This window comes from Leucopleurus acutus (genome assembly GCF_964270905.1).
Source record: "Leucopleurus acutus genome assembly, chromosome: 18".
NCBI lineage: Eukaryota > Metazoa > Chordata > Mammalia > Artiodactyla > Delphinidae > Leucopleurus > Leucopleurus acutus.
In genome coordinates this window covers 23210679-23232887 of record NC_139160.1, presented here as the reverse complement: position 1 = coordinate 23232887, position 22209 = coordinate 23210679, and the positions used below count along the sequence as shown (strand labels likewise).

The window sequence follows — 22209 nt, the reverse complement described above, 5'->3', positions numbered from 1 at the left end:
GACAAACCTCTTGTTAAAAGATAAACTGAGGTATATTAAAATGTTTGAAGTTTATTTCAACAAAAATGGATTCCAGTCGAGTGGCACCAAACCGGAAGTGTTTAGGAGTGCACCATTGACAGGAGTTGGGGAGAGACTCACAGGGACAAGGCAGAAGCAAAGCCAGGAGACTATTGTTTGGTTGTCTCTCAAAACCTAGCTGGTTATTTGTGATTGGTTGTCCTCAGGTTTCCATGTCTTTACCGTGAGGCACTTACAGGCTTCGGTTTTGGTTTGCATCCTTAGGCCACCACGACATTAGCGCCTCCCCTAATGGCCTCTGTGTTTAATTAATTGAACACCCTACTAGTGATTATTCATTCTCTGATGCGCATAACATGCACACACGTGTATAAATTCTTCAGCATTTCAACCAAAAGTCCTAAGACTAGGTCATTTAACCACCTTTTTTTTTGTACTTTCCCCTCACCTCAAAATGTCTGGACATCTGCTGACTTCAGAACAGACTTCTTACAAGAGACAGAATTTGATCAATTATCTTGAGAAGCACTTGTCTTCAGTCTTCTCAGAAAAGACAAGCTCAGAACAGGACATTCTGGGTAAACACCCAGAAATAGAACACACTCAAACAAGCTCCCTGGGAAGGGGCCGGGCACCAAGCACAAACCCTCAGACTTCTGGGGGGTACGAGGCTCCTGGTTCTTGAGCTCTGGGCAGAAAAGCCTTGGAAGCAATGAAAGAGAAAGGTTAGGCTCCTCCAAAGAGCAAACCCAGACCTTCTCCTCCATGTGCTCCTGAGTGTGTGTCTTGAGTCCCCCACACCTCCTGCATCTTTTGTTCCAGCTAAGCAGCTGTGAGAGAGCTTTCAATCCATTTAGTCTCCCAAATACCAAGAGAAACCGATTAAGTCCTTATAGGCAGTAGGCCTGCCTAAATAGAGCACCTCAAACAAATCTTCCAAGCTGAATTTTTGTTTTTAATGTTATCTAGGTTCCTGATAGAGCCTTAACTCTGTGGGGTTCAGAGGAAATTTTATTTTCCTTTAAGGGATAACATTTTCCCAAATCCTCTGTGAAGAGCTCCTAAGAGATTTTCAAAGGCGTGTAACAAATGAAAAGAGCTGAGTTCCCCCACTAGCGTTTTAGTGTTGTTTTTAAATACCAAAAGCTAGGGTGGGACTGATGAGCCTTGGCCCTGGATTGCAGAATTATAACAGCGAGTGGAGTAAGTGATTTGGGCCCTCTGGACGCCCAGAGGAGTGAGACAAAGCCAGAGGGAGGAGCCGTTAGTGTTGAACATGACAGGGGAAGCTGCTAGAGTGATTCCCAGAGAGATTCCTGCGCCCTCACTTGTGTTCTGGGTCCTCACTCAGGAGCCAGTGAGTCTGGCGGGAAGCCCAGGAAACAGAATTAACTCCATCAAACCCATACATTAAGGAGGCACGGACCGGAATTTCAAGTCAAGGAGGAAAAAGGGCATTCTGGGGTTTTTGTCTTGAGATGACTAAAAAGAGCCATGCTGTGTAACCCTGTGAATCCATTCCAGCCCTGTTGAACCTGAGGCCAGAACGCCACCAGCAGGTACCACGGTTCTCAACTTCCTGGCTAGATGAGGCCAGAAATCTGGTTCTTTTGGGGAGTGGGGTGAGGATAGGAAGAAAAACATGCTGGATCAAATTACACAAAAAGAAGAGTATCCATCCAAAGAAAAAGTTATACATACAGTACACTATGTGTAACCTTGTTTTACTTACATAAAGTGCCAATATTATTGATATATACACTGTGCTGTATCTTGCTCTTAAGTCCTACATGTATTATCGGTAAGGCTGCAGTGAACACCCGCAGACATACTTTCTGACACATTCTTACCTAAATCTTTATAAGAAATTCTCAGCAGTGGAAAACATATATAACAGAGTGTATGAATTTTTAATTTTTGAGAGCTATCACCAAGAGGCACTCACATTTTATGCCCGCAAGTATTTTTCAGATTGTTTTCCTGTCCCTTGTCAACAGCTGGTAATCAAATGTTAAATTTTGCCATTCCTGATCAATGAGAAAAGGCCTGAATTACATGATGACCGATTCTCTGAACCCGAGCTATCCGCATTTGCAGTTTCCATTGTGAATCACGGAAAGAAGTCCACAGACTCATCAGAACTGCCCTTTTGATCAGTAACTGGCTTGCTGTGAAGACTGACCATCCAGCAAGAAGGGAAGAGACCTGGTTTCTGGGTATCCCTTCTCCTTTGTGACCCTCAAAAGGGTGACCCTGCTTTCCTCTGGGTCACCGTCAACTCCATGAGTGGTGCCAGGAGAATCAGGTAACAGTAGCTGGCTACTTCTGATTACTTAGACTTACTGGGCCAGGCACTATGCTTGATGATTTAAAACAGTGGTTTTCAAAGTGTGGATCCTGGACCAGCATCGTGGGCATCACTTGGGAATTTATTAAAATGCAAGTAGTCCCTAGACCTACTGCACAGAAACTCGGGGGTGGGGGGTGGGGCCCAACAGATTCTTTTCCTAAAAACATTTTTCCCAGTTTTATTGAGATAGATATAACTGACATACAACACTGTGTAAACTGAAGGTGCGCAGCATAATGATTTGCAGTATGTACGTACCATGAAATGATTACCACAAGGTTAGTTAACATCCGTCATCTCACATGGTTACAAGTTTTTTTCCTCGAGACGAAAATTTTTAAGGTTTACTGTCTTAACAACTTTCAAATACACAATACAGTACTGTTAACTATTGCTGTCGGGCCGTGCATTTCATCCCCGGGAATTACTTATTTTATAACTAGAAGTTTGTGTCTCTTGCCCTCCTTCACCCCTTCCCTGCACCCCCCAACCTCTGCCTCTGGCAACCACCGATCCAGCAGAGTCTGTTTTTCCAAGGTCCCCAAGTCATTCCAATGCATAAAGAAGTTTGAGAACCTCTGATTTAAAACGTTACCTCATTTAAATTCCCCAACAACGATCTGAGGCAGGTGCTATTATTATGCCCATTTCACTGAGAAAGAAACTGAGATTCACAGAGAGGGTATTATTACCAGTCATATACTTAGCAAGTGGTGAAGCTGGGGATGGAAAATAGCATCTGTGCAACTTCAAATCGTGCATTGATACCCATGTGTATATGCATTTGTACTATGGGCCAAAGTCTTACGAACACTGTGGAGCACACCGCCGTGCCAGACCTTGCACTAGGCACTGGGGACAAAAAGATCCAGAGACGCTGCTGGTCCTTGCAGCCCCGGTGAACCCCAGCATGAGAACTGCCGAGAGGGAGGCTGCGGAGAGCGCCAAGGCGGGCAGGAAAGGCTTTAACAACGGCTGGTCCAAAATGTTACGGTGACCAGAATTTTCTACTGCAAAGAAGACAAATATGTGAAAGACAGCAAGGAAGAATCCCAGGGTCTGGAAAGAGGGCCCCTGCTCACCTGTCTACCAGACTGCAACTGACTCCTTTCGGGGTACACGCTCAGCACGCGCTTTCATCTAAAATCCGTGCTGTCCTGCTTTTGCTTATCACTGTTGAATAAAAGCCTCAGCAGGCGAAGCTTGAGGTGGGGCCGAGGGAGAGCTTTTAGGGGTCGAGGAGTCGCATAGGGTTTCTGGGGGCACGCGGGCGGGCAGGGAGGGTCACGCAGCCTGCATTTCTGAGGCCGCAGCTCCACCTCTAAGCAGCTGTGTGGCCTGCGAAAATCTCCACCTGTTTGAATCCCAAGGTCAAGGGGGGTCAGTCCTGAATATCCTTCCTACCTCTGTCATCCCACGGCACAGGGGTCTGCGAACTTTCTGTGAAGGAACAGACAGGATATATTTTTGGCTTTGCGGATCGCAAGGCTACCTGCTAGAGCAGGGGTCTGCACACCTAAGCAGTTTGTCTCCTTAGGTAGATGTTCTCTCACGTTGTCTGTGGCTACTCTGTCATGAGTCTCCCTGGACAGTGTTCTTTTGTTTGAGCACAAATACTAATCAGTACTTCTTTTTCAGTTGCACAGAGAGTCAAGAACACGTCGTATCTGCCTTCAAGAAACTTAAAACTTACAGTACTGCCCGGAGATTTAACCTCCACAGTCAGGCAGAGTCCGGACGGGCACGGAGAGTGTCATCTGATCCTCTGTTCTATGATCAGCTCCGGACTTACTGACATCCCGGCAGGTACTTGTTGTGTGCAGACATTCAGAGATGTTCAAGGGTCGAAGTTGTTGATACGATAAGGACAGCCGAATTTTCAGAGTGGGAAGAGAACCTAGGGGACTGTCTGGTCAAACCCTTTCATCGCAGAGATGAGAAAACGAAGACTTAAGGAGCTTCCAGGCCTTTCCTAAAGTCACCTGGCTAATTTATGGTCAAGCTGGGCTCACAACTCTCCACTGTCGGCTTTTTTCGAGATCTAAGATGAGGTTGATGCCATTTCCTATCATAAATGCACAGAACAAATCTGCATGATAGTTCTAACCTTCCCAATCTCCAGGTTAAAATAACATCAATGACAGTGCTCTAACACTACTTCTGCAAAATTCTCAACTAAAGCATATTCTATGTATTTCACTTTTAAGGAGAATGGTATATTAGATCAAAGCCAGATAAGATCACGGTTTACCCCCCAAACCAACATTTAGAATGTGTTTCACAGTTATTAGGTTTCAGCCCAATTTCCAATACGACTTTCATCTTCACCTGTGACACGGGATCAACAACCCATATTTGTATACTGAAGTGCTTACAAGAACGTTGCCTGAAAGTGGGGCAGTGAGGCGGGAGAAGAGAACAGCAAACGGTCTCTGTCTCTGCTTAGCCTAAAATCTTGCTGGAGGAAAAAACCAAAACCCCAAACCTGATGCTTAAAAGAATCATCAAATGCCCAAGTAGACAGTACCGACAAGCGCTACAGAAGGGAGGAGAAAGGGAGGTGGTTATGTGTAGGACAGACAGAAAAGATTCATGGAGGAGGTGTGATAGGAGCTTTGGTTCTGGCCTGGGGAGGAGGGGAAATGCTTCAGACAAGGGATGGGGAGGAAGTACGAGTGCGGAGGGGGGATAGAGGGTCGTGCTAGAGGCAAAGACTTTGTTTTCTGACCAGGTAGCAGCTCTTATATTCAGTGTGATGTCAGCACACTTCTTCACACCCACCTGTAAACTATAAACTTATACTTATCCTCCTCTGATCCTTTTCATTTTTCATAAACACAACGCACACAGAGAAAGAGAACTGTCCAAGGAGCCGAGAGTCCTGGGTTCTAATCTGCCCATAAATTGCTAAATGACAGGGGCCTATCAGGGCTGCTCTTGGAAACCCAGTTTCCTCCTCTATAAAATGAGGGGGCTTGGGTCAATGAAGGTCTGAGGTCCCCTCCAGCTCTGACACTCAACAATTTCTAGTTTTCCATCCTGCTAATACTTATGGCACATAATCTTTTTTTGTGTGTGTGGTGCGCGGGCCTCTCACTGCTGTGGCCTCTCCCGTTGCGGAGCACAGGCTCCGGACGCGCAGGCTCAGCGGCCATGGCTCACGGGCCCAGCCGCTCCGCGGCATGTGGGATCCTCCGGGTCACGAACCCGCGTCCCCTGCATCGGCAGGCGGACTCTCAACCACTGCGCCACCAGGGAAGCCCCACATAATCTTAAATTAATATTACTAAGTCCTTCTCCATCACCTTCTGCTTCTCGTCTGCCTTTTCCCCACTTTGCTCCCTTCCCTCTCTCCTCTCTTACCAGGAAGTGTGCTGGGAAATTACCAGAGTGGGACGATCATGGAGTGTTTAAATTTTCATCAGATGTGTGTGTGTTGTAACAAGGCATGGACAATTGATCAACCTGGCATGCACATTAATAATTGAGTGTTGTGGAACATGTTTCCTCAACTTTATAAACAGCTCCTCTCTGAGCTTTGAAATGACAAGCTTTGCTCATAACTGAAAACCTGAATGTGGGCAGGCCTATGGGGAGTTCCTCTGACGTATAAATGTTTAAAAAGCAAGGAAGATCAAAACCTGAAAGTCTCTCAGTTGGGAAACTTGGGGGAGTTTCTGCCCAACGGGTAGGCTGAGAGGTGACATAAAGATGAGATAAGGATGATATGAGAATAAAATGACATAAGGATGAGATGATTCACCCGTACTGAACTTTTTTTTCCTTTCTTTATATATAGTGAATGAGATCTATCCAGAAAGGAAGGGAAAGCCCTAGGTGCCCCACCAGTTTAAAGGATGCTCTCATCTAACATCTTTGAAAACTGCACATCCATTGTCACAGGTGAAAAACGATCCAAAGTAGAAGTGAATGGATGCCATGCTTCCCAAACTCTTGGTTGGGTTTAGTTGCTGCCCTTTGACATTTTATGCCAAGGCTCAGATGGAAACAATGCCTATTTGATTATATTTACATAGCCCATCCTGGGGTGAAGGCCAGAGATAGGAAGAAGGTTAGAACTTAAACAAATGTTGGCAGAACTGAACACCAACAAAGCTAGAAGGTAACTGCTGGCCTTTGATGTAGACCTTGAAATAAATCTCAACCTTTAAATTATTCATGGCTCTTGGGTTTTTTTTCCCTTTGAACACATGCTATTTGTTCAAATATGAAAGCAAGGCTAAGCAAGGCAAGGAGATATGTGCATGTAATCCATTTTAATGGACTAACATGCACTGGAATTTCCCTTCTCCTGGTCAACCAGTTGGCTATTTCCAACAAAATCTATATAGGGACCCACACTTTTACTGCGCTTGGAGCTTTGTAATGTACCGGAATTTGCCTGGAAGTTGTTCAGTGGGCCCTCTCTTCAGGACACCAGGCCAGCCCCACTTGCTGTAATAAACTAGTTCAACAATAGACCTGCTTCCAAACCGCCTATGAACGACTCCCTGAAACTTGACTTTCTAATGGAGAGGCTGCCATGGAATTCTAGGAGCGTAACATTGACATTGTGGGGATCTTTTATGTGGGAGGGAATAACTGTCAAATAACCAAGAGATTTCCAGCCACTCTGGAGAAGGAGAGCTGAGATGTCATTCCCGAATCCCAGTGCTTTACAATCCTAATCTAATTCTAGAAGACAAAGCCAAATGGGATTCCTGTGGTGTTTGCCAGAAATATGAAAGCTCGTAAGTGGGGGGATGACTGGTCCTACTTTTGGAAAATACGGCAAGTACGTCGACTGCTGTGGACTTCCGCAGCTATTATTTTAGAGGTAGCTCCGTGTATGGACACCAAACTCACCCTGAAGCCATCTGGGGAAGCAGAAAATGCGGTGGAGACGAACAAACGTAACTCCACCAGACATGACATGAGATATATTTCAAAATTCAAAGGATGAGGAAATGTACACACACCTACCAGGCTAGTCAGGTTACTGCTAATATTTTTATGGTGAATTTCACATTAGAATTTGGTTCCCCTTTGCATCTGGGGAATTGTCGTCTTTGTAAAAGCACATAAAAACGAATGGAAACTTCTGCGATGGCTCAGTGAGCTCTGCAATGCTCCCGTTCTACGTCACAGGCTTAACTCCAGCTAAGGCTCACACTGAAAGTACCTGCCATCTGCAAGTCCTCCTGAAGGGTCCCGGCTACTGAGGACTCACACGAAGGCCCCTCAGGCCCTCTGTGGCTGGGGCGCGCACCCCTTGCACAGCTCTGGGGGCTGTCAAGTTCAGCTGGGGTTTTCACAATCCCTGTTGGTATCTGCTGGCTGCTGAAATAGTTCCCAGAATCAAATTACAGGGTTAAACGGGGCGGGGTGGGGGGGGGAAGTCTCTCAAACAGTAATAGGGAGATGGGGAAGGTACAGGTTGTCAGACAGTGACAACTGGGGAGATGTCAACATGAACTTCTGTGTTTATTCTTCTACCCCAGCTCTCCTAACATCCTCTAGCCTGTTACCAAGTGTCTGGTAAAATACAGCAGTTTCCAACAAGAGCACAGCTGGTGAGCTCTTTCTTCAACTTGTTTGATTACACGTGCAAGGTGAAACTCTGTTACCCACAGACAGTGCTAACACCGATGCCAAACTGTTCTACAAGGTTCCTGGAAACTTCTGAGCTTACTGTTTCAGCCTTCCTTCCTGCCTTCCTTCCAACGTACTCATTCATTCACTCACTCACCCACCAAATATTTGTTGCGTATTTCCATGTTCCAGGCACTTGATATATATCGATGACTAGGAGAGTCGTGTCCTTTCCTTTGTGACATTTATTATAATAAACCAAAACCAGAGAATTCATTAAGTCATACCCATTTGGAGAAGCGCCCTGAGGAACCTGATGAGATGCAGGAATGGTGAGCCTGCTGGGAGAGGATGGATCAGGAAGGCCTCTCTGAAAGGGTGGCCTTACAGCCAAGACCTAAAGGATGAGAGGGATGGAAGCATGCAGAGTACAGGGAAGAGCACAGCAGACAGAGGGAACAGATATGCAAAGGCTCGGAGGTGGGAGGTAGCTTTAACGGGCTCGGCAGGAAAAAGGCCAGTGGAGATGATGCCTCATGAGGTGAGGGAGAGCTGACGTTGAAGAGGCAAGCACGGAGAGCTTGAGGCCCGGGAGGATGAATGTTATTGTAAGTGCAGTGGGAATCTACTCAAGGGATTTAAGTGGGGAAGACGTGCTCTGACTTATGTCAGACAATGTGTGAAAAATAGATTGAGCTGGAGGAAAGGTGGAAAGGGAGGAAGTACACATGGCAGAAACTGCAAAATGTCTCTCTGTAGCCATTCTCCCCTCCTTCCTAACTCGGAGAACTCCAGTTTTATTCTGGAGAGCAATGGGCCCAGTCAAAAAAGTATATTTCCCATTTTCCTTGTAGCTCGGCATGGCCACGTGTAATAATTCTGCACAAGACATAAATTGAAGCCTACTGAGGATCTTTGGCTTTCCTGCTCTAAAGGTGCAACCCCTTCCTCTTCCTTTCTTCCTTTCTTCCTCTCCTTTTTCTTATGTGATTCCAGCTTGTAAAAACAAGATGTGATGGCAGGAGCAACAGCAGCCCTCTTAGACAACTATCTAAGAAGGTTAATATTGATAGTATCACAGAGACCTCAGGCCTGACAGCCTTAAACCACTGAATCAGTGCCAACAAATCTGGGTTTCACTGGGTATAAAAAGAAAATGCTCCATTTGTTAAGATAAAGTTTGCTTGGGTTTTCTATACTTACAAGTGGACACCATATTTAACTGACATAACAGGCTCTTATCATCGTTCAGGCAGCCTGCACTTGAACGGTGGCAGTGAAAATGAATAAAAGTGGGTCAATTTTGAATGTTGAAACAATGGGATTTCCTGCTGTCCTACATGTGGGCTTTGGTGGTGGGGGATGGTGGGTGTGAAAATTACTTACAGGATTTTGGTCTGCGAATTTATTAAAATGGGAAGGAAAAAACCAAAGAAGGACAGGTTTGAAGGCTAAAAGCAAGAATTTAAATTTTGATGTGTTACAGGTGAGGTACCTTAGTGTTATCTATGACAGTAATCTCCATTCTTGCGGTTTCCATGAGGTGGGATCTTCCTCCAAAATTCCTGGCCCTGCTCTAGCCCTTCATTCTCTTCTTTTTCAGGGAGCAAGTGAACCAGCCTGCCTGTACAGGGTACAGTGGGCCCTTGAACAACGCAGGTTTGAACTGTGCAGGCCCATTTATGTACACTACCATACTGCATCATCCGTGCTTGGTTGAATCTGCGGATATGGAACTGGGGACAGGGAGGGCCGACTGTAAAGTTATACTCAGATTCTTCATCCTGCAGAGGGTCCAAGCCCCTAACCCCTGTGCGATGTTCGAGGGTCACCTGTACTCATTCCCGCCTGCTTCTCCACGTGTGATGTGGTACATACGGATACAGGCTCCACAGGAAGAAGCCTGTGGTCCTCGGAGCTGCCTGTGGCTGGATGCTCAACCCCCAGGTCCAGCATCAGGAAGCCCGTCATCGCTGCAGATCTCAACCCCATTATCCAACTCAGCTTTTATCAGGAGTAAAACACTGACGTTCGTATCCCCACGTGCTGGACTTCTTTGTCTATCTCTCGGTGGTTTCACACTTAGGTTGGCTTCTACCTGTATAACATTAGACACATCCCATTCTTTCAGCCGCATGATGGGGGGCTTGTTTTTAACAAGTGCTTCTTTCAACGGGTATCGTAAGAAAAAACCAAAATCCCTCTCCTATTCTAATGTGTGGCTGCCTTCCTATCTTCCCTGTGAGAGTCAAGGATTGAGTCTTCCCTGCCCAGCGGGACTGTACACCGCACAGGAATAAGGATTTATTTCAAACTGATGCTAGTGAGCAAAAGGTAATCAGTGATCATTCTACTGTTCAGGCAGTTGGCTTCTTGCCATAACTTTGCAGGAACTGTATTATTAGAATGGTGTGGCCTTTCCCTCTCTCCCTTTTCTCTGCTACCAATCCACCCTACCCCACCTACTAATCAATTCTCTGCTTCCCTCCTTTAAAGGGTGGTCTGGGTGTTAGTGGACTTTAGCCTAGCCCTAGTAACCCCAACTTCAGAACTGCTGGGCATACACAGTCGGGTAAAAGGTCATTGCTCGCCACCAGGGAATCTAGGTAAGGTGGTCTGACAGTAGTCTCTATGAGATACAGCAGTTCCGTTTTTCCTTTTTTTTTTTTCTACAAAGACAGGGTGTCCCAGGTTGGTCTCATACCGGATATTTGGTCACTTATCAGAGTTTATGTTTGGGAGTTTCCTCACGTGACATTTATACACTGTGGCAAAAATGGTCTTTTGACAACAAAGTCATATAAAACACATTTACAGTTAAGATGCTGGTTTTTCATCCCCTCCTCTCTTTCCATCCTAATGGATACATTATGGCTGGGGTTTACACTGATGAAAGAGGTGATGGGCGTTTTGGCACATGATGTCATTGAAAATAATACGTATTCTCAGAATGAATATGTAAATTGCATATGTTGCCATCCCGTGCGGGGTCCTGCACCTGGTGTGGAATGAAGCATGGCACCGTTACAAGTGTCATTTAATAGCTTTTACCAAGCAAGGGGCACATGAGCAGCTGTGAGGCGTGATGCCACTGTGACATTAACTACAGACGCAGAGTGCCCGGAAAAAAATATATGTCCTTTGTTTTGAATAGAGCCCTGGGTAATTTCCCTAACTATTGTTCTATGAGAAAAAGCCCCGTTTACTCCCTTTCATCAATTTAGGATCTGGACGTGAAAAATCACCGGCATCCAGTGGTTCAGGCAATTTGCTTTCCAAATGAGAAAAAGGACAAAAAATAATACTGCAGAAAAATCTCTACTCCTGAGTTGCCTGTGTTGACAGCCAAGGCTCACCTCAAATAAAGGATCCTGAGGAGGAGTCTTTCTGACCTTCTTTCTAAACAGAGCCCAAGGACAATGCGTGACAGTGTATTCAGGGGCTGCTTCTACTCTCGGCACGGGGGAGGATGTGCGGGTCTGGGTGTAGAGCCCGCAGGCGAGGGTGGCCACCCTGCAGGGCCGGTGTGAACTGCAGTGGGTCCAGCAGGCACCGAAGCAGCGTCTGTCTGCCCCGCCCTGGGGGCCAGGCGGGGTGTTCTGAGGAAAAGCTACAGAAATGCTGCTCACCTTGAGAAGTAAGCTCTCAGGGCGGGGTCCGTGTTCCTCCAAGTTGCCACAGGACATGAAATTGGTTACGAGGTTTTGCCATTCGATATGGAGTAAGATGGGAAATTATGGGACTACTTACCCCCAAATGAAAAAAAAAAAAAAGAGTACATAAGAAAAGGCAACGTCGTGACAAAAGAGATGGCCCCCCAAAATCTTACTTACATTGAGTGAGGATCCCGGTTAAGGCATTTTTGAAATTCTCCTTGGCCTCCTCCATCTCCTGCTCATGGGTGGCTTTCTCGTTCATCAGCCGGCGGACATGGCTGTTGGCCGACTGCACCATGGAATAGAACTGGTTTGCGGACCTCCGGTTTACTTCCCCTCGCTCAATCCAGGACAGCAGCACCGTGATGGCCTCTGAAAACTTGCTATCGTCTGGAAATGCAAAACCACCAAGTCCAAATCACGCCCAGGAAAGATTTTGGTTTTCACTTTGGTTCCTCTCTAAAGGCAAAGCACGGTCCATCCTAATGGATATGTTTTCAGAACTTGACCTTGTGAGCTTTCCTGCGACTAATGGCTCCGTCATCACTTAGCTTGTCTTCCCACATCTAGCTCCACGGCACTGCGCAACCACCCAAGAAACAAAGGGGTGGTTCACCCTCTCAATGAGCTCAGTTTTAGAAGATCTGTTCTGGGCATCCTTTGAAATACGGTACAACTGCACTCTTCCACCAAACCCAGCTTTCTCCTTCTTAAGACTGGCTCGAAAAACTGTCATTCACCTATTTGGCCTCCAGTTGATTTCTTTATTCTTTCACCAGAAATAGCATACAGTGATACTAGTTTTCTGACTTAGAATCTGCTGAGTTATTGTCAAGATGTGGATGACAGATTAAATTACTTTTAAAAGAGGTTGTGGGGGCTTCCCTCGTGGCGCAGTGGTTGAGAGTCTGCCTGCCAATGCAGCGGACGCGGGTTCGAGCCCTGGTCCGGGAAGATCCCACGTGCCATGCAGCAACTGGGCCCGTGAGCCACAACTACTGAGCCTGTGCGTCTGGAGCCTGTGCTCCGCAGCAAGAGAGGCCGCAACAGTGAGAGGCCCACGCACCGCGATGAAGAGTGGCCCCCACTTGCCACAACTAGAGAAAGCCCTTGCACAGAAACGAAGACCCAACACAGCCAAAAATAAATAAATTAATTAATTAAAAAAAAAAAAAGTGATTGTGATGTGAGATATTGTTCCCAAGGTGGTAGTAGGAATAGGTCAATTCTTATACTACTGCAGTTCAAAACCAATTTCACTTTAGGTTTAATAGAACATATTTGATTAGGCTGAAAACTAGAATATTTCCTTGTTTTCAACAAAAGAGGACCTGTTCCGGGGTGGTCAGTGTTTGCCTTGGAAGGCTACTGGAAACCCATTTGAACTTGGTTTGAGGGGTGTGTTGATGGGGGGAGGGGATGGGAGGTTCTACCTGTAAATAAGTGATAAAGTTTATTTCAAAGAAACCAATATACTCGCCCGTTCGCAAATAGTTACTGGAACAGATCTGTGTTTTACCACCTACTTGGAGGTGGAGAAGAAGCAAGTTTGAAGGAGATTAAGTTAACTGGAAGTGGAAGCTGTATGTCAGTATTTACAACGTTAATTGATCCCATTGCTGAAGGCTCACTGCGTATCTTCCAGACAAACTTGAGGAGACGAGCCTTTCATCCCTATTTTTTTACCCCCAAAAAGATGTGATTTAAGAGAAATATCCTAGAAACACACACAACATTGTAAATTAACTATACTTCAATAAAAATTTAAAAAAAAATCCTACATTTTCCAAGTAAACTGAGTAGAATCTGAGTTCTAAAACTAAGAAGCAAAATTAGACTAAAAGATTCAGATGCTTCTCACGCATTTGACAAATGCTAAGTGACTACCCATGTTCCCTCTACTAGAGGGACAGCAGAGGCATCCTTGTGCACTGTATGTGTCTATTCCATTGTTTATATATTATTATATATTGTGTGCACACACACACACACTCTAGATGAACAGACAGAGGTGGTTCACATTTAGTAAAGGAATTTTATTTTACTTTATTTTACTCACCAGAGGTTTTACAATCAACCACCGCTGTTAGTATGTTACACACCATACAAAGTCTGCATCCGCGGAGTGCTTTGTGAATCTGGCGGAGCGCTGTGGGAACACCGTGAGTACCTTTTCTCCCAGAGGCCCCCTTTCAGACCAGGGCACTTCACTGCTGTGGCTGCTTCCTGCCCAGGAGGTACGTGCACTGAGTGAAGGCAGGGTCGCTTGACCCAGCGCCCGTGGATTCTCCAGGATGGAAATCCTGCTGTTGATGGGCCACCGTCCCGGGCCCTCTCCCGCCTGGGTGGTGCCAGTCTGGGCTTGGGGATCAAAGCTTTACTCCTGGGCAAACCTGCCCCTTCTGCCCTCACGCTTTGATCCGAGGAGATAAGTGGCCTGGGGAAGGCCCACAGGGCGGCCCGCACATGAAAGACTCAAGTTTCCTTGCCAATTTCAACCAACCCGCAATTGAGCGCGCACTTGTTCAGCGTCACAGCTGGTTTGCACAGTTTTGTTAACTCTGGAATTTCAGTCTGAGTTCAACCCTCAGCGAACTCCAGCTGCACGGGGTTCTTATTTCATGGACCAGAGCGGCTTGTATAAGATAGAATCCATCACACAACTTAACACTGCGTTCAACCCGTGGAGAGGCCCATAATTCAGCATTATGCTTGTGGGAGCCCCACTGCGACCCTTACAGTCAGAATAAATTCTGCCTCTCTCCCTCTCTCTGCGTCTCTGCAGATATGTGTTAGGAGAATGGGCCTCCAAAAAGACAGCAGAAATCAACCTAATGCTTATAAGAAATCTTTTCTTCTTTTTCTCCCCCTCTTAAAAAATAACAACAACAGAAAAGAGAACTCTGACTTCATGAACCATATCTCCCCCTTGCTGTGACTTGCATCTCTATGTAACACAGAGAAAAATCCTAGACGTTTTCATTATGGGGCTTCCAAGGGGAGAGAGAGCGAGCAACGGGGTCCCATCTTTCTTTCACCCTCGCAGGGGCGCAGTTTTTTCTTCTCTTGCTTGTGGTTACGCAGTTCATAAATACCCTAATTTACTGTCAGGAAGAACACACTTAAATTTTAAAAATGCATGTTTCCTTGAATGACCTAAGAGCCAATTTTTATCGTTCTTCACTCTTAGACCTAAAGCATAAGTTCACCAGATCAGAGCTAATTGATAGTTTTCAGAAAGAGAGACAGCAATTTTAGGATTAAGCAACTGAAAATACGCAGCTGAAAAAGTAAGTAGGCAAGAGACTTTCTAACATTGTAACAAGTAATAGTAGGCAGAATTCCATTTTCTCAGTATACATGAATAAAATAAAATATACATTATATACTGTATATATCTCATATATACATATATATATCGCTTAGTACATAGTTTTGAAAACTCCCAATTTCATCCTCGTTTCTGAACTTTCTGAGGCGGGCTGGTGGATGACTGATGTACTGACGTTTAAATTAACTGTGAAAACATTAGCTAACGAATGACTGGTTAAGTCTAGTCGATGTCTGTTGCCATGTAAGACGTGACTTTATATTAAATGAAGACGAAGCCAGCAGCTCCCCCTGAACGGCTACAGGAGGGTGTTGGGAGAGGTCATTTTCAATACCCAAATGAAAATTCAATTCTGGGTTCAGGGGAAAGATCACAGAGAGAACAGAAAACAATATAAACTAATTTAAACAGGATTTAGATTGCGGCACTCTTAAAGCTATTCATGCGGAAATAAATTAACACGGCTCATAAAAATCACATCAAAGACGCACTTATAAAAATTCCAAATACTTTCTGTGAACATGCGTGGGTTCAACTCTGAACATGGGTGCCCTTCAGAAACTAGAATGTGCAGACATGCCTTCTCCACACAAAGAATTGGGAAAATTGGCATATTTTGGATTGACTATGGACCATTTGCTCATTAAAAATTGCCCAGTTTTCTAATCAGCGTCTTCACAATGTCACACCTGGGCTACTGCAACTGTTTGCTCCATGGCCTCCCTTGAGCTGCAGTTTCCCCTTCAATCCGTTCGCCATTCCTTTGTCACACTCCTCTTTGTTAAGGACCATGGCCTTGTCTCCCTGCTTTAGCATGTACTGTGCGCTCATCCTAGGGGCCCCGGAACTCCTGGTCTACCCGGCTAACTGTTAATGCTTCCCTCAAGAGTCAGCCTAAGTGCCTTTCATAAAGGAAGCTTTTCTGCAACCCTAACATGAATTCGGTGTCCCTTTGCTACGTTTCCACAATTCCCTACATATCCTGCTATGAAAACGTTAGTCACTCTATACAGTAATCATTGGTTCATGTATCCACTGGCCCTCCAGTTCTGAGGGGTCAACGTGAGAAGAAAACTTCCAAAATGTATTTCAGTCTTCTGCTCACTCCGAGTTTTTCCCTTCGTAGTTTCTTTCATTATACTCTATTTCTAATAGATCTGCAGTGCATTAGTGCTGGAAAGTTACAGTAAATCCACTGGTCAAAAGTTGGGAAATACCAGTTGATAATAAACATTTTAATTTCAGGTTGAAGAGTGTTTTCACATTGTCTACCAGAGATAAATGTTCTCACGGCCCTTAAGCTGGCTGGTCCTTTCATCCTCCAGGCCTCCGAGGTTATTCCCATAAGCAATGAAAGTTAAGAGAGATATCAGATAATTACACAGAAGCAGAGCTTTCCACAGTAAGCTAATCAGCTTATCCAATGACTTAAAAATCTTTTTGAAAGTTTTTTTTTTTTTTTTTTAAATTCTGGAAGGTAATAACCCTTGCATTTAGCTTTGAATTTAGCTTTTTAATTCTGGGAAGGTGATAACCTTTGTATTCAGCTTCGTGAGGACTAAATAATATTATAATGATGATCACACTTCAGTATCTGAATCCATACCCATCTTATTTCATTTCTCGTCACCTCCCTCCCTATCCCTCTTCTCCACGTTTACTGAGCACGGGGCACGTAGGAGGCATTCTAAAAATTGCACATGGCAAACATCTTTGCTAGTCAAAGACCACAAGCATGAGCCTCGTTTGGGGGCTTATCAAAAACGTAGCCTCACCCTCCTCAGGCCTCCAGACTCAGAACCTGCATCCTAGTCCAAGCGTTTCATATGCACATTGAAACTGGAGAAGCACTAGAAGAAATCACTCAATAAAAGCCAGGGAAACTGGTGAGGAGCTCACCTAAGTTAAAAGATAATGAAAACCTGAAATGGAAAGTAGCATCTGAGAGAGTGGCGAATACTGAAAGGCTCTGATGTGATTCTCGTGAGCTTTGTGAATCCCTGTCCCCAAACCCTCCACCCCCATTTAAAGAAGAGCTGCTTAAACGTCAGTCATCTTCATCCCAGAAAAAAATGTGAAAAAAAAATGTCAAAGTCTTGGAAATGGGCACAGAGACTGCAGATCCTTTCGATGGAATGCTGGGCTAGAGGATCCTCTCCACCCCCCTCTGGCATTATCTGGTTTTCCAGGGATGTGAATCTCTAATTGTTATTGACTAGGCTATTTTACAACTCTTCAGGGACAGAAGACAAATTGTGAAAAGGCATAACAATGCAAATAATTCTTCTCTGTAACAATGTAAATGAATTTTTGTCCAGAAGAAAATATGTCTTTACAAAGCAAACTCTCTTTTGAACCAGTTTTAACATCTTACTCATTCTCTCATTAATTAGTGAGTTAAGTAAAATCACTGATACAGGCTCGTTTTGTATTTCTTCTCCCTCTTTGGGTGCACAGGGAGACCTGGCCCTGAATTTCAGAACAATAAGTGGGACAAGAGCCAGGCCATGAGCCCTGAATATGAAAACTGAAGTGGGTTGGAGTAGCCTGCTTTCTGGTGGGTCTAGAAAGGAATGACAGGAAGGGAGATTCCACGCTTGAACAAAATGTCTCGAGAATGAGGGAAAAAAGGAAGACATCCTACAACACTTTTCTTTCCACAGAAATGGGGACAGACACACACACACACACACACACACACACACACAGAATGAATGGCATGTCTATACAGCTGTCCCTGATTTCTAGCCTCTATGATAGGTGGAAATAACTTAGAGTGTACAGTCACATACTGATTCAGGTAGGATGGACATTCCAGGACGGCACTGCTATGACAACATTCCCCAAATTTCACTATGTGTACCTAAAACTTAGACATCCCTAAACAAATCTCCATTCTCTGGCTGCTCAATTAACCATCAAGAGGGGTGGTACCTTACCTAGCCTTCAAATCACTGATAGTGTGAAAGGCTACATAAATGTTAATACTTCCCCCTTTACCCTCGACATACCTACAAGTTCACTTATACACACACACACACACACACACACACACACACACACAATCTCTCCAACAATTTTGTACCTGTGAAAATGAGAAAATTCAGTGGGGACAACATAAACATGCACTGATTATTCCTGCTTTTGGATCAGGTAGAATGTTTCTAGTTGAAATGGTCTATCTTGCCTTGTGAAGGTCAGTAACGTCCAAGGACGTGATTCTCCAACAGGTTCCCGTGCTTCATATTTCCTTTGCCCTGAGAAGGAAGCCTGGCTTCTAGCTAATGGAACTTCGACTTGGCTCAGAGCATTATTGATTTTTTTTAGTTTCTCAGAACCATAAATATTGACAACCATCTCAGCAAGATGCTGGCAACCACTTCCGCGGTTTCTCCCTCTGGCAGGCTGATTGGGGGCCATTCTGTATGCACATCAGAGACTAGTCCTCAGAAATTACAAATGCCGATCGCAGGAAGACTGTATCCTGGATGACATATCAGGGAATCCCAAGGACAATGCTTGCAAAGCTTTGTCAAAACTTCACCTGATTCAGAGAGGAACTCGTCATTCATCATATAATGAAAGATTATGTGAAGCTTTCCAAAGGGGGAAAAAGTACACAAGAACTTTTAAATGCTCTTGCCAGGAGAAATCCCCAGTGAATCAGGAGATCATCTTTCCTCACTGTCTAATCAATCTCTCCCTTCCACAGTCCAAACACGGGGCTCCTCCAGGGGTGGATGGTCTGTGTTAGACAAAGAGAAATTCATTATCTCATCTGCCTGGTGCTACTGTTTCCAATAAAGTGTAATTATGGTGGTATTGAGCTGCTTCTCACTTTCTCAAAGCCGTGCTACAAACTTTGGATCTGTGAGCAGTTACTTCCCAGTCAGTCTTCACTAAGTTGAACTGTCTCGGAACAATGTCTATTTAATCAGCAGGGTGCCCGCTAATTTTCTTTTTTAGAATTTGTATTAACCATAATGGACACTGGGTGCTCAGTGCCTCAGACGCTACACCATGACAACTCAGTGTCTCCTCTGACTTCAGAAGACCCAGGGACCACTGGATCGGGGCTACCGGGTCCCAGAAAGTCACCCCTCTCTCACCCCACCTCTGCCAGGCTGGGTTGCCTACCACTCCCGGGCTAGCGCGCTGCACTTCCCACGCATAATAGTGGGAAGAGCTTTGTAATTGCCTCTGTCACTCAAGAAACCTAAACTACACCTAAACTCTGTGAGGCAGGGGCTTTGTGTGCTGCTTCCCTGGCATCACAGTGTCAGGGATACGGCAAAGAGCTCAGCCAATACTTGTGGAGTGAGTGGAATGATGGCCGAGGGCACACCGCACTTCCCTACACTTCCCATCATGCCTGGTAGCACTGCTGGCCGGAAATGCAACACGCTCATAGCTCCAAACAGCTAAGAAAGAGAGACAGGAATTAATTTACTGAGCATCTACTGTATGCATAGTTTTACCACCGGGCAGGATATGGAGGTCCTTGTCGGTTATAGTAAAGACTTGGCCAGTACAGATTTTGCTGGATAAAGCTGATTTTCCACAAGAAAATTGTAAGGCTAAACGAGTATGGTGTAAACTGGGGGGGAAAATGCTTGTAATAAACCTGAGATAGCAAGATTTCTCAGGGGAGGAAAAAAAGTCAAATCCAATTAGGTATTTTCAGATTGTATTTCCATTTCCTTTCTGATCCGGCCTTTTTTTTTACCGGAGGTCTTGATGGTGTTTTACATCCCCACATCAAGGAAATCATCTTCAGGGAAACAGTGTCCCTGGCTCCTGCTATCTGGCTCTGCAGCGTTATCAGGAGCAGGGAGTGGATTTCCTCTCAGAGGCAGCCAATTTCCTAAGCAATTAAATGCTGTTTATACTCCAAACTCTGTGCTTGGGTTGAAATTGTCCTGCTTGATATTACCTGACTGTTGCCTAAGATGTCGCCCCATCTAGCTCATTTCACTGTAACTGCCATCTATTAAAATTTCCAATCTGTTCTCTCCTCAAGGGATCACACAGTACTTGGCAAAAGTACGGCTTCTAAATTCTTCAAATTATACTCATCTATATAAATATACAGTTTTGAAACGGCACGGTTTGCAAATGACTTTACCAAACTGACTTCCCAATCTGCTATCCTTTAACAAGAAAGGCAATGCTGTGGAACTCTTACACGCAAAGACACTTCTGTGCTGGTTTCTTAAAAAGAACCTAACGTAGATGCCAAACTTTCCTGAAACTCCTCCACGGGGTCATGGCGCCAAGGTGCTAGTTTTTGTCTCTTCTAGGTGTGGACACGATCGAATACAGTTTAGCTGATGTAGCTCATTAGGTGAGGTGACACTACACAATGTACTGGATATTAAAGAAAAAATTGTTTGTTCCAAAATCAACATTCCTGCTTGAGAATGTTGCTCTTTCTCATTCTACCCACTCCTTATGGATTCTAGTCTGAATGGAAAAGTGAGGACGTCTGCATGTGCATTTTACGTGCTTTTTATTAAAGGGACAGCCACAGCCTATGATGGTAAGACACGCCTTCTCGGAGCAGCAGAGCATATGCCAAGGGCATCAGTAAGAGGTGCTCTATGGTTACGTCAACTAAAGAAGGATCTACAAGGATCAGGTCATTAGCCACTGCAGTCGCTGACCTTCAACACACCCTGAAAGGAATTCAGGGCAGAGAAAAGGAATGCGGCACTCTGTGCTCTGGGGAAACTGGAAGAACAGGCTTCCACATGGGTAGATATTTTCAGAAGAAACTTTTATGATCCCAAATTCTTGCATCTTCCCATACTTAGAAAAGTACTAAAACCATTAACTAAGATATCTGTTCCTTGTGACTAGCAGCATCCTTCTCCTAAGATGTGTGCTTGGGTACAGGCACCCCCTTCACCAAAATCACATATATACTGACTTCCTCCGTTACCTCTTTGGAAAATTTCCTCAGAGCTGAGAGGCTGTCCCCTGAGCTAGAGTCCTCAATAAGACACTGAATAAACTCAACTCACAGCTCTTACAATGTGAGGTGTTTTTTTTTTTTTTCCCAAGTCAACAGTTTCAGTGGCAACTGCATCTGATTAGGGGTTCCCAAGGCTGGAGCAGGGGATGGGGGCTAGAAGCAGAAGTCTTTTTTTTTTTTTTAAATGCCTTTTTTTTTTTTTTTTTTTTTTGTGCGGTACGCGGGCCTCTCCCGTTGCGGAGCACAGGCTCTGGATGCGCAGGCTCAGTGGCCATGGCTCACGGGCCCAGCCACTCCGCGGCGTGTGGGATCTTCCCAGACCAGGGCATGAACCCGTGTCCCCTGCACCAGCAGGCAGACTCTCAACCACTGCGCCACCAGGGAAGCCCTTAAATGCTTTTTTAAAGAAACAGAATGTCAACTTCCTATCTTCCTAAAATAGGTTTCAGGCAGCTTTTCATATTTCCTTTAGTGAAAACATCCAATCCACTTTAAACACTGCCAGCTATGCTCTAAAACACTCCAAGGATCAATCGCATCTCTCCTCTCCTAAAGACTTCTCCATTGTTTATGGAATAAAACCCAAATCCGGTGGCAGCCCTCGGGCCTTCACCATCTGGCCTCAGGCTGCTTTCCCAGCTTCACCTCCGCTCTGTTCCCCCGAGGAGGCGACTTGCCTTTCTCCGCCTGTGCCCAATTCCCCTCTGCCTCCTTCTGTCTTTACTCTTTGAGCTCCAGCCTCTGACAAGAATGTCTTTAGGCCCTTTCTTCTCCTGGGGAGACAAATCTTGTTTATCCTGCAAGGTTCGAGTTCTGCCTCCTCTGTGAAGACTTTCTTGACACTGTCATCAACACCACTCACACTTGTCCGTGAGTTCCCAAAGCATGTTGCTCATATGTTGGTTGACAATCACGTCATTGGCTTTGTATTACAGTTCATCGTGGCCAGCGACCATGACCTGTTTTTTCATCGAAACCTGACACGCCCAACAGACTGAGGAGGGTGTGACCATCACTTGCCTGTAAGTGCACCCATGTTGCTGGAGTCAAACAACTCTGCTCAATAATGGATCAGAACTGACACACATGTCATCCTAACTTCCAAATCTGGCCTCTCCCCAGTCATCTGTAGTTCACTGTGGCAGGTACTAAAGCCTCTGTCTCTCTGTCTTTATCCCCCAGGGCCTCAAACCCGGGAGAGGAGCCCAGAAAACAGTCAAAGAAATGACACGTGCCCACTTCTAGTTCTAATTCTTCCATAGACGTTAGGAGGGTCCCTTCCCCT

The 22209-nt window shown here is 45.1% G+C and overlaps 1 protein-coding gene across 1 annotated transcript in view; it reads right to left on the bottom strand.

The window, feature by feature from the left end:
• Positions 1 to 22209, bottom strand: part of ENOX1 (ecto-NOX disulfide-thiol exchanger 1) — a gene marked incomplete at its 3' end in the record, with an annotated part of 213887 nt that overhangs the window by 126132 nt on the left and 65546 nt on the right. The window contains exon 6 of the mRNA XM_082859621.1: positions 11797 to 12009. Within this exon, the coding sequence (XP_082715747.1) occupies positions 11797 to 12009 (213 nt within the window). The remainder of the gene's footprint in view (positions 1 to 11796; positions 12010 to 22209) is intronic.